The sequence below is a fragment of the Podarcis cretensis genome, assembly GCF_951804945.1.
Source record: "Podarcis cretensis genome assembly, chromosome: 1".
Classification (NCBI taxonomy): Eukaryota; Metazoa; Chordata; class Lepidosauria; order Squamata; family Lacertidae; genus Podarcis; species Podarcis cretensis.
In genome coordinates this window covers 74,491,293-74,503,033 of record NC_137170.1, presented here as the reverse complement: position 1 = coordinate 74,503,033, position 11,741 = coordinate 74,491,293, and the positions used below count along the sequence as shown (strand labels likewise).

The following is an 11,741-nucleotide window of genomic DNA, read 5'->3' as shown; positions in this document are numbered from 1 at the left end:
TATAAGGCTGGGAAGGGATTATGGGATGTGCAACACTGGACTAGAAATCTTCAGACAATGTTGGCCAGCCTGTGGAGCAAAGAGTGTCAAAAAATGGCGCAGAGCCGATGGGATAATAATAATAATAATAATAATAATAATAATAATAATAGTTTTTTATTTATACCTTTCCCATCTGGCTGGGTTTTCCCAGCCACTCTGGGTGGCTCCCAACAGATAGTAATAATATAATAAAAAAGTGATAAAACATCAAACATTAAAAACTTCCCTAAACAGAGCTGCCTTCAGATGTCTTCTAAAAGTCTGATAGTTGTTTATTTCCTTGACATCTGATGGGAGGGCGTTCCACTACCAAGAAGGCCCTCTGCCTAGTTCCCTGTAACCTCACTTCTTGCAGGGAGGGAACTGTCAGAAGGCCCTCAGCGCTGGACCTCAGTGTCTGGCCTGGACCATGGGGGTGGAGACGCTCCTTCAGGTATACTGGGCTGAGGCTGTTTAGGGATTTAAAGGTCTGGCTGTGTCACCAAGTCCGGTCAATACTCTTTCCCACCTCTCCAGCATATTAGCTGTCCTTTTATTCATTTAAATACTTTTTCCCTGCTCTTCAGCTGAAATGGTTTGATCACAATCCATAAAAAGCAACATAGTCTCTGTACACAAGCTTAGCGTCTAAAAGACACAACACCTAAAATGAAAGGAGATGAAGTAGAAAGAGGCAAACAGACTCCTCTTCTTAAAGTTTTATTTTAGTACTTTTATAATGGCAGTGTGAACTGGAAACAGGAGCCAAATGGGGCTGCTGTCTCAGCGAAGCCAGTGGAGAAGCTCAGATTCCCTGCTCTCCCTCTGCTAAAGCCTGATGTTCCCTAGTTCATAGACTGGGAGCAAAACCACACCAAGGCATGGAGGTGAAGTGAGCTGTCTATTGCACTGCCTCTGGAATTCATTTCTGGAGCACTTGCCAAAATAAATGAATAAATGGTCATCACTATTTGTGGGATTGGTAGGGGATGATCCTGCTGTACTTATAGTTTTAGGGACTTTCAGATTTTCTGATACAGCACACTCTAAATAGCACTCCGCATTAACTATGCTCATCGTTTGCTTATCTACTGACACTACATTTCAGTGACACCGACATCATCTGCTTTAGCTTACATAAAATGACTACCCTGGATTGAGCTTCAATCATACTCATACAGAATATGACAGCATTCTTGACCTTTGGGAAAAAATGTGAGGCTAAACCCCGCTGCTAAATCTGTTACCAGGAAGGTTCCGAGTGTTGCAGCAGCCTCTCAAGTTGACTAATCTGCCGTACTAAGCTTAAAACACTTTATTTAGGCGATTATTAAAATATCATGGACTGAACTCAACCTGCCTGCTCTCTCCTTTTTCGCCACGCGCCAGCAGGGGTAAAACTGGGAGCTACTAGGAAAGGGCACAGCTGCTTGAAAACAACACTCAGTGTGAAAATTAATAATAACAACAACAAGTTACCAACTCTCATGGTTTAGATGGGTTTTCTGTTGGTTCCTGAAGACTTGGGGTGTGTTCACATTACCTGAGAAAACAGTGAAGTTATTTTCCCTCCCTCCACCGTGACCAGCTCCCAAAGCAGTGGGTGGCATTTAAAGTACAATAGGAGAGGATTCTTGGTTGGGTTTGGTTCTAGGCACCTTGGAATCATTCCTTACTCTGATGTCTCATCAATGTCAGTTGGTAGCTGGGAGGAAGGAAGAGCCTGAGATGGAGTTGGGACCTAGCTGCCTGATAGAGCCATGTGGTGGTTCAACTGACCATTTGACTATCCTTATAATAATTACCTGGCATTGTAATGTGACATTGTACATACTTTTCTCTCTCTCTCTCTCTCTCTCTCTCTCTCTCTCTCTCTCTCTCTCTCTCTCTGTGTGTGTGTGTGTGTGTGTGTCACAAATGAAGCAGCCCTTGTGTATGTGTTTTAATGGGCCTATTTTGGGATGTGTTAAATGCATGCGTGGTCTCTGTTGTAATATTAGAACCAGGCTGTGGAAACTTAGGTTGCTAAAATAAATCGTTGAAATTCAATATCTGGGAATACTTGTGGAACAGGGTGTTCATTGTCGAACACAAATATTCTGACTGAGAGTTTCAGGGCTTCAGCTTCACGTACTGCAATTTTACTTGTTTTCAGTATGCATTAGTGTAAAATTAAAAAAGCGACTAAAGGTGGTGAATCAAAATTTTGCTGCAATTTCTGTCCAATTCCTCGTAAGAAAGTACAAATATAATATAATGTCATGGCAAGGAAGATACCAACCTGGCCCCATCCGTTGGCTAGAGAAGACGAATCTGCAGAGATGTTGCATACCCTCCCTGTTAACAATGATAAGAAAGAACTCTGAACTAAGAACAAGTGCCTGTGTTTCCTTATTTCCTCCTCCCTCCCAATTCCTTTTCCTTTTGTGCCGTGTCTTTTAGATTTTAGGACAGAGACCATCTTAATCCTGATCATGGTAAGCTACTCTGGGAGCCTTTTTCAGTTGAAGAAGGAGTTTAAAATACTTCATACAATTAAAGTGTTTAAAGTGATTAAAGTAACATGTAGCTATGATTAAAAAAATAATAAAGAAAACAACAATAATATGTAGTGACCCTCAAACATTTATCTTACTTACAAAAAGACAGATATTTATTTACACAGAACACACACAAACAACAATAGAAAAAGTCTCCAGAGCTTGATAATTACCCAAAACAAAACAAAAAAGGAAAGATTCTCATAGTATTGAAGAACTTTAAAAGAACCCCATCTCTATTGTATATGATCTGCTCATGAATAAGAAGCCCAATATGCTTCAAAAGATCCTCAGTGTTAACTTCTATGCCAACTCACCACAAAAGCAGCACATCGGTGAAAGCGGCCCTGCAATTTGAAGTAGGGATGGGCGAGAAATTCCATTTGGTTTGCATTTAACACTGTACTGAAAGCAACAGGGAAATTCCCTAACCAAAGGCAGAATAACTCCAGCAGTTTTATAAATAAGGTTCTTTATTTAGATTACTGTTGAAAACATTCTCAGAATTTCAAGTTTTAAAAGGTACTAGACAAGGATGCCCCTTATCTCCGCTATTGTTTAATCTGGTATTGGAAGTACTTGCAAGAAAGATAAGGGAGGAAGAGAGAATAAAGGACATATGGATAGGACAGAGAATATATACATATAAAGCCTTTGTGGTTGATGCAGTTATAACAGTAGAGAATTATTCGGAAAGCCTACCAAGCACCTTGGAAGTTATTACAACATTCAGCAACCTGGCGGGATTTTATACTAATAAAGACAGAAAGAAAATGCTAACTCAGAATATAAATAACCAAACAAAGAAAGAATTGGGAAATGGCTTAGGAATCAAAGTGGGAAAGAGAATTAAATATTTAGAAGTCTGGATTGCATCTGAAAATCTGAACTTATTTCAAGACAGCTATAACAGAGTGTGGACTGAAATGAAAAAAGACTTTCAAAAATGGGAGTGCCTGAAGCTGTCTTTTCTGGGCAGGATATCTGTAATTACAGTAAATGAATGTCCTGCCCCAAATGATATTTTTATTTAAATCATTACCTGTAATATCCAACTCCAACTGCATTACAAAATGGGGAAAAAAGATATATTAAACTTCCTATGGCAAAAGAAAAAACCAAGGATAAAAATAAAATATTAATAGATGAAAAGCAAAGGGGGTGGGTTTCTTTCCCGGATCCGAAACTTTACTATGAAGCAACCTGTCTAAGCTGGATTAAAGAATGGATAGAACTGAAGGATGTGAATATATTGGTTTTAGAAGGGACCAATCTGATTTATGGGTGGCACGTGTACCTATAGTATGAAAAAACTAAGGTTCACAAGGGTTTTTATGATCATGTGATTAGAAGAAGTTTATATATGGTCTGGATGAGACACAAAGATATCCTAGAAAGAAAGACTCCTGGTTGGATTTCACTGGTAGAAGCAGTTGCAGGAAAAAGGTTAATTATGGATAGGACTTGGGTAAAGTATAAAGACATCCTTGAATACAAAGATGGCAATATAAAACTAAGAGATCAGCAAGAGATATCTAACTGGATACCTGACTGGATTCAATATTTTCAAACAAAGGAGATGTTTAGAAAAGATAAAGAAAGAGGATTCGTTCAAGAGGCTTCAGAATTTGAAAAAAGTGATTTGGGGCCCCCCAAAAAACTAATCTCAAAAATATATAAATTATTGTTAGAATGGGATACCAAAGATGATCTCATAAAGGAGGCAAGAATAAAACTGGCCATTGATACTGGGCATAATATTGAAATTGTTGCATGGGAAAAATTATGGAATTCAACAATGAACTTCTCTGCATGTATAGATGGTATTAGACACTGGTTAAATGGGCCAAAATGTACAAAAGAGGTTCAAAACTTTGTTGGAAATGCCTAGACGCAGAGGTTGCATTCATTCATTTATGGTAGAAATGCAACCGGGCAAAGGAATTTTGGGAAATGGTGTAAAAAAGTTTAACTCACATTCCCCCCAAAACCGGAAGAATTCATTCTAGGCATACATGGGAATGAGTTATCACAAAAGCCCACAACAGCTGCGAGGATAGTATGCACAAGGTATTGGAAACCAAGAGAGACTCCAGGAAAAGAACAATTGTTAAATAAATTAATTGAATATGCAGAGCTTGCAAGTACGACATCTAAAATAAGAAATCAAGAGACAAACAGACGAGGAGTAAGTGGAGGCATCTAGGGGAGTATTTAGAAAAAACTGATCTCAAATACAGTGGTATCTTGGTTTGAAACCGCTTTGGATTACAACCACGTCAAACCCAGAAGTGCGTGTCCCCTTTTTTTTTATTACAACCCATTTTTTTATATTACAACCAATTTTGGAGGGGAGGCCCCATTGGCGAAAGCGCGCCTTGTGTTACAACCTGTTTTGGTTTACAACCAGACCTCCGGAACAGATTATGGTTGTACACCAAGGTACCACTGTATAAATTTCAGGTAGGGGATACCTTGTGACCAACAGTTGACAATATTAAGGTTATGAAAATGTGGGAAATAAGGTGAAGGAATTAATGTATATGCAACTAAGCAAGATGTACAAAGAAATGTTATGGAATGCTGGGTGGGAAGTCTAAAAGAACTACTGTATAAGAATGGAAAATAATGTAATTGTAAAACTGAAAACCTAAAAAAATAAAAAAGGAAATTCCCTAACCAAAGGCAGAATAACTCCAGCAGTTTTATAAATAAGGTTCTTTATTTAGAATACTGTTGAAAACATTCTCAGCATCCACATTGTATAAATATATAAAGTTAAAGTTTGGCACGACAAACCAAGCAACATTAAATACGTAAATTTTTTTGGGTTGTTTTGTTGGAATCTTTTCTCTTTTTTTTGCAAAGCAACTCTTATTTACAAGTATACAAAATAAGTATTTTAAAAAATGGTCCACAACCTTTTTTTAAAAAATATACGTGGATGTCTATGTTTCTGAGGAGAAAGGAAGGCTGCAATCCTATAATGTGTCTACTCGGAATTAGGTCCCACTGATTCCAATGAGGCTTACTCCCAGGCAAGTGTGTATAAGAAGAGTGCAGCCTTAGGTTGCTTAACAGTGCAATCCTATGCATGCCTCCTCAGAAATAAGTCCCACTGAGTTACTTACATGGGCCTAACCCCACGTCAGTGGGCATAGGATTGTAGGCCAAGTCAGACTGAAATCAGTGGTAATTAAGCAACCTTTGTGCAGGATCGCCTCAAGAGTTTATTCCTCATAGGATCTGAGAAGACCCTCAAACTTAAGGATACCCCTTTTTAAAAGCACAGATTCAACATTAGCCATTTCATGGTATGCAATTCTAAAGTTCTTCTATATACAAATAGCTTTCGTTTATAACCAATAAATAAGTGTATTTTGAAGTAATGCAAGCTTGGAATCATTAGATACAGATTAAAACTGGTAAGGAAAACCAAAAACCCACAAGTACTGTCTTTTTCGATCTTCAGAAGGCAGGCTTAAGTGTATCGGCTGAGATCCACTCCTGTTGGCAGTTTCTGTCCCCCATGGCTTTATAGCACTTGGTAGATGGGGTTGCTGCTGCTGCTGCTGACATTGTCCTGAGGGAGAGGGGTACAGGTAGCTGGAGAGGAGATTTGGGCTCCAGGCTCGCTCAGACTAGCCCCTTCCTGGAGTGAGCAGGGGCTCCCCTCGGTTCCACTTTCGACTGTGGACAGGCTGGCACAGGCAGTGCTGTCTGTCGAAATCCTCTCCACGATGCTCGACAAGCAATCTAGGCTGGAAATGACTGAACTCTTCCCTTGCTTTGAATCTGAGGACAAGGAGATCAGGGAGTCTCAGAAGCAGTACCAAGGAGAAGCTGTTTTGCCATAGGGTCCCCACTGACAACAACACACACCTATTCATATCTGAATCAACAGGCCCCATACAGTTCTAAGAGGTGTCAATGGAAATTAAAAGCCAAATGAGTTATTTAAAAGGTTTATTTATTAATAAGGGGGAGGGCTCACTTGCCACCCTGCCCACAGCTGCCACCTTGTCTGTGGCACACACACCTCCTTCCTCCACATAGATAGCATCTTCTTGTCAAAAGCTAAAAAACACTGTTTTCCCCCCAAGCCTTCTGAGAGGGGCTGCTGTTTTCAAAACTCTGAATGCTGGGACATGTATCATTGTTTTATTACAGTTTTTATATATGAGTGCTTTAGTGTTTTATTTTGTTATTATTTTGGATTGCATGCATGACACTGTGGTCTCCGTTTGGGAGGAAAGGTGAGGTGAAAAAGTAATAAGCAAACACAACAATAAATAAAGTATAATTTAAGTTGTACAATGGCCTTTGAAGGCAAAAAAGCACCCAATAATTTTAAAGTTTCGGTCCAATTGCCATTTTTTTAAAAAAGAAGATTGTGGTCTATAATTAAAAAAATGTAATGTACAAGTTACATTAAAAGGCATCCATCAAAATAATAATAGTAATAATGATCAGAGTAGTAAAAGTAATAATAATAATAATATTTGAAATTTTAAAAACGAGCTTCAGAATACCCACACATGGGTAAAAAGGAGAACAAAGTCTGTGAGTGTATCCTGTGTTTGGAGAGCATAATATAGAATAATGTATTTCTTACGAGGCAGATACTTACCATTTAGTGTTTCTGTATAGTAGCTACTGTCATAGCTATTCCTTCTGCGGGAGCTGCAAGGGGGTCCACTGTAATCCAGCTGGAAACAAAACCAAGACATTAGGTCAGAAATACGATCAGGGCTACCAGGTGTCCAAATGTGTATAGGAGTGCTTAAGGGTGCACACATGTCATTCACACTTTATGCGTTTGCTCCAGGAAACACACGTATAACAATCCAGCCCTTTAAATGAAAAGGGGAGGAAAGTCACCTTACGCAAGCACGGCCAAACTTGGCCCTCCAGCTGTTTTGGGACCACAACTCCCACCATCCCTAATGAACAGGACCAGGGATGATGGGAATTGTAGTCCCAAAACAGCTGGAGTTTGACCATGCCTGCCTTAAAGGGTTTTATGAGCCTTTAACCTCTTTCTTTGTGGTTTTCTCATTATGCTTAAGACTCTTGACTTCTAACATACATTTGCTCTTTGCTACATTTGGCAAGAGACAAACTCAGCAACTGTATAAATTCCTATCATGACTTCTTATGGGGTGTGTGCATGTGTGACTACACTTATGTCCCCTTACGTACAACCCTTTGAATGCACTGGGACTGAGATGAACCAATAAACCTGAGGATGATTCTGTATCTATACCTGCCATGTCCAAACTCAATGCTCCAGTCACCTCAGCATGCTGGGATTTAAGGAAGAAGAAGCTTGTTCACTCAGTGTTGTAAGGAATACAATGGAACAAGAAGTCGACAGGCAATTTTTGAGTAGCAAATTCCAATTCACTTAAATCTCTCCTGCTTCCAGTACTAAGTACTGGACTCTGTCTCTCTCCCTGCCTCTGTCCCTAATGCATGCTGTTGGTTACCACTCAATACCTCTCTCTCTCTCAAAGATAAACATTGCCTCTCTTTGGTGCATTCCTCCACCGCCACCTAACACATGCACAGTTTGTCATGAGACCACTAGCCACCATTAGCACAATGGTCCTCACTGCTTTGTACATCACCGCTAGCTATAGCCAGTAGCTAAATATCTTGCCACAGTCCTATCCATCCCATAATAGCCCCAAACAAACTCCAACTTGCACATATCTGCTCAGAAATAAAATAATCCCTGGATTAGCAGGTGCAAGTTCCATCGAACTCATGTATAGGTTTGCATAGTAAATAACACTGGTTATGTACTAAAGCGTTTTAATGGCTGCCCTCTAAAGATGGTTGTACTCCATGGTTATAGAAGCACCTGCTTTCAACTGCCCCTTTCCTGCAGGGCCGCATGAGATCAGAGCTTGATATACGCTACCAGCCACTGTCTCAAAAACCCAACTTTATTACATAGAAGCGAGTAAGTATCTCTTTCCCAAGTGTCAAGAAATCACAGCAGAACTAAGCAAGAAGGCTATTGTTTCTTTCTCCAAGCATAAAGACATTGCAGTACTCCTTGCAAGAGCACTATGCCCTGGGAGGACAAGGGGACATGAACTTCAGAAAAGTACTCATGCCATTCTGTAGCAGCAAAAAGACAGGGCAATATTTATGGTTCATTGGTTTACAGTTTGATCAGTAAACTGCATGGGTGCCGCAGTGTTTTATGTTGCCAATTGCTTTTTATTGTATTATTTTATTCATTGAACTGTATATCCCAGTGGAAGCCTATGTTCATAGAGTTGATGACTAAATGAATAAAAGTGGTGGTTTAGGTGTCCCAATCCAGTGCTTGTTTGCTGAGAATTGAATTACACAGAATTCATTTGGGTTTACTCCTAAGTATGCTTGCAGCCTAACTAGTTCATTATGACCTGAGAAATTGCTTTCACTCCTCTGATCATTTGGTCTATCTATTCTAATAGTGCCAGAAGAGAGAGAAGTTTCCTCCTTGTATCCCAGATTCCCTGAGAGTATACTGGAGGAGCCATGTCACCACAATCCCCAAGAGAAAGAGAAGAAATCTCCTACACTGTGCAGAAGAGGAGCCTTCTTTTGGAGGGCTCAGCCAGCCAAGGAAACCTCTCAATGGGACCAGGGCACAGCAGAAAAGCAGGATGCTCAGTGTTTTAACCCACTGATCTCAATGGTGCTTCCTCCCAGAAGATGGTGTGCTTGGAGGTGAAGCCTTCATTTATTTGAAAAAGAGATGAAGGGAACTTAAGCCTTCTAGGAAGTGATGCCCCCAGTTCTCCTGGTCTATATTCCAATGAGGGACTGTGATTACTCAGAGGTGGCAGAAAAGAACTCATTGCATGCTCAGGGTGTGTAGTGACTTGGCATGTCGCAGGGCTTTGTCATGACACTGAAAATAAGATTCTTGGGCTTGGTTTGGCTAAAGACAAAAGAGAAAGGGGAAACCGTCTCACCTCCGTTCCCTCCCTAGATCATGACACAGAAAGAAATCTAAGTGTTAGAACTGCCGTTCTATTTCGGGTACAGCTCCTGCACCTTTAACACTTACATGACCAACAGGCTTTTAAGCGATACCCGCTTTGCTATCATAAAGATAGAAATCGCCCCTGTGGGCTGCCTGCTTCTCATAGGCATGGGAGCCAAGTCAAGCACAAGGCGGCCCACCTACCCAAGCAGACGGCCTGCGTTTGCGCGGAAACCTGCAACTCACCATGCCGTCGGAGCAGTTGGATCGGGGGCTGGAGGCGTCCGAGTCGCCGCTGTAGTGCTCCAGCACCGGGTAGTAGGCGTCCTCTTGCTCGCGCAGCAGCGCCTGGAGGCTCTCGATGTAGCGGATGGCGTTGCGCAGGATCTCCACTTTGGGCAGGCGCTGGTTGGGGTTGGTGGACGTGCAGCGCTTGAGCGTCTCGAAGGCCTCGTTGACCTTGCTGAGCCGCCTCCTCTCGCGCATGGTGGCCGCCTTGCGGCGGTCGGCGTTGGTGGTCTTCCTCTTGCACGCCTTGCACGCCCACAGCAGGCAGCGGCCCGCCTGGTGGTGCCCGCTGGGCGCGCGGATGTGCTCGTCCTCGTGGCCGTGGTGGTGGCCGTGTTCGTCGGCCTTCAGCAGGCCCCCCACGTGCACCAGCCGGGGGTCCAGGTCCTCGAAGAAGTGCATGTCCGACGTGTTGAAGCAGGGGTCGTCGTAGAAGTCATCGGCGGCCGAGAAGGAGCAGAGCGAGCCGTCGGTGATCTCCATGTGGCCTAGCACGTCCATGGGCGCAGGCGGCGGAGGAATGACTCCACAGAGGCTGGACGGAGGGAGAGCGAGAGAAAGAGAGGGCGAGAAAGGGGGCCGGATTGTCCACCCCTGAGCTCCGCGCCTGGCTTTAAAGAACCCCGAGGGGGCGAGCGGGCTTCAATCCTGACGACTCTAGCAGAACCAGACGTCGGTGCGCTTCTTTTCCCGGGTCAGACAGGAGAGGGAGGCGCTGGCTTGCTGTGAAAGGGGGCTTCATTCACTCTTGGTCCCCCTTTCCCCCTTGCTCTGCTCAGCCTGCCATGGGGAAAGCGAAATGCCCGTCGCGGATGCCATCCAAACCGCTCTATTTATCCCAGAGGCGGGGGTGGGCATTGCTCCGAGGCCACCTCTGCTCCACCTGCCGGCCTATCCCTCGGCCTCGCCGAGCCAGTCGCTGGGGTCTCGCAGGGGGCGGGAGGGGAGGGAGGGGAGGGGGAGTCTCGCCCGGATTGGACGGCGGCGAAAGCCCCTGTCCGGCAAAAGGCTGGGGGAAAGTGGCTGCAAATGTCAAACAGCAGCCGTCCGAGAGAGAGCCTCGAGGGGGAGCGGGCGGGCGGGGGGATCACATGCGCTTCGCTTTAATGCAAAACTTTATTTTCTGCGTGAGATCTCCCGCTCCCACTTGCCCAGATGGCATTCTTGAAAAAAGGATAGCGCCGTGGTTTTAATTCGTTTAAAAAGTGCTGCACGGGCTCCTTGGGTCATTTGCGAAACGCATAAAGGCAGATATGTAATAAGGAGGGGATGTTTGCCAGTTTAATAGTTTGTGTTTTGGTTTTTGGTTTTGTTCGAGGCTGTTCTTTTCTCTCTCCACAAGTAATCAACGATCTATATTAACCATCCGTTCAAGAAGTTGCATACTGTACAATCCAAATATATAGCGAAAGGTGGGGTGTGGGGTGGAAACTTACTGTTACAAGAATGTGTGAGAGAGATCGTAATCTGGGGTTTTTCAGGGATCATAAAATAAATAACGTGGCAGTTATGTTGACTGGTTTGTGAAGACGTTCTAGGAGAATGGTTTTCTCCTCTAAATGCTTGAATAACATTTTTCACCGTTTGGAAAGGGCTTCCGCTGGACTTTCCCATCGAAGTAATCGTGTTATGGAACTATTTCGTTTTGTTTCACGTTCCTATGCTTTTTATTTTATTTTACTTTGTTGGGAGGTGGTGATCTGAATTTGTAATATCAGGTGTTAATGATATAGTGTGTGTGTGTGTGTGTGTGTGTGTGTGTGTGTGTGTGTGTGTGTGTGTGTGTGTGTGTTGCTTCACAAAAAATCGTTTATCTCAGAGTTCTCTGTTAATGTCCCCGATTCCGTTCATGAACCGACGTGCGCTAACGATTTTAGGGGCATGAGTGTGCCTTTCCTCCCGTA

At 42.9% G+C, this 11,741-nt stretch overlaps 1 protein-coding gene across 1 annotated transcript; it reads right to left on the bottom strand.

The window, feature by feature from the left end:
• Positions 1-2,628: 2,628 nt before the first annotated feature.
• MYOD1 (myogenic differentiation 1) lies at positions 2,629-10,670 on the bottom strand. Its single transcript, XM_079967901.1, has 3 exons — positions 9,796-10,670; positions 7,192-7,270; positions 2,629-6,356 (listed from the first exon to the last, which is right to left on the bottom strand). Exons 1-3 carry the CDS (start codon positions 10,336-10,338, stop codon positions 6,097-6,099), a joined length of 882 nt encoding a protein of 293 aa, XP_079824027.1. The 5' UTR covers positions 10,339-10,670; the 3' UTR covers positions 2,629-6,096.
• Between the last annotated feature and the right edge of the window lie 1,071 nt (positions 10,671-11,741).

What these genes read in the sequence shown, in the direction of transcription:
- MYOD1 (XM_079967901.1), bottom strand. Translation starts at nt 10,338, where the DNA reads ATGGACGTGCTAGGCCACATGGAGATCACCGACGGCTCGCTCTGCTCC. An exon ending in CCAACTGCTCCGACGGCATG is followed by an intron (nt 7,271 to 9,795) that starts GTGAGTTGCAGG and finishes TTTTGTTTCCAG; the next exon opens with CTGGATTACAGTGGACCCCC. An exon ending in CTATACAGAAACACTAAATG is followed by an intron (nt 6,357 to 7,191) that starts GTAAGTATCTGC and finishes CCTTGTCCTCAG; the next exon opens with ATTCAAAGCAAGGGAAGAGT.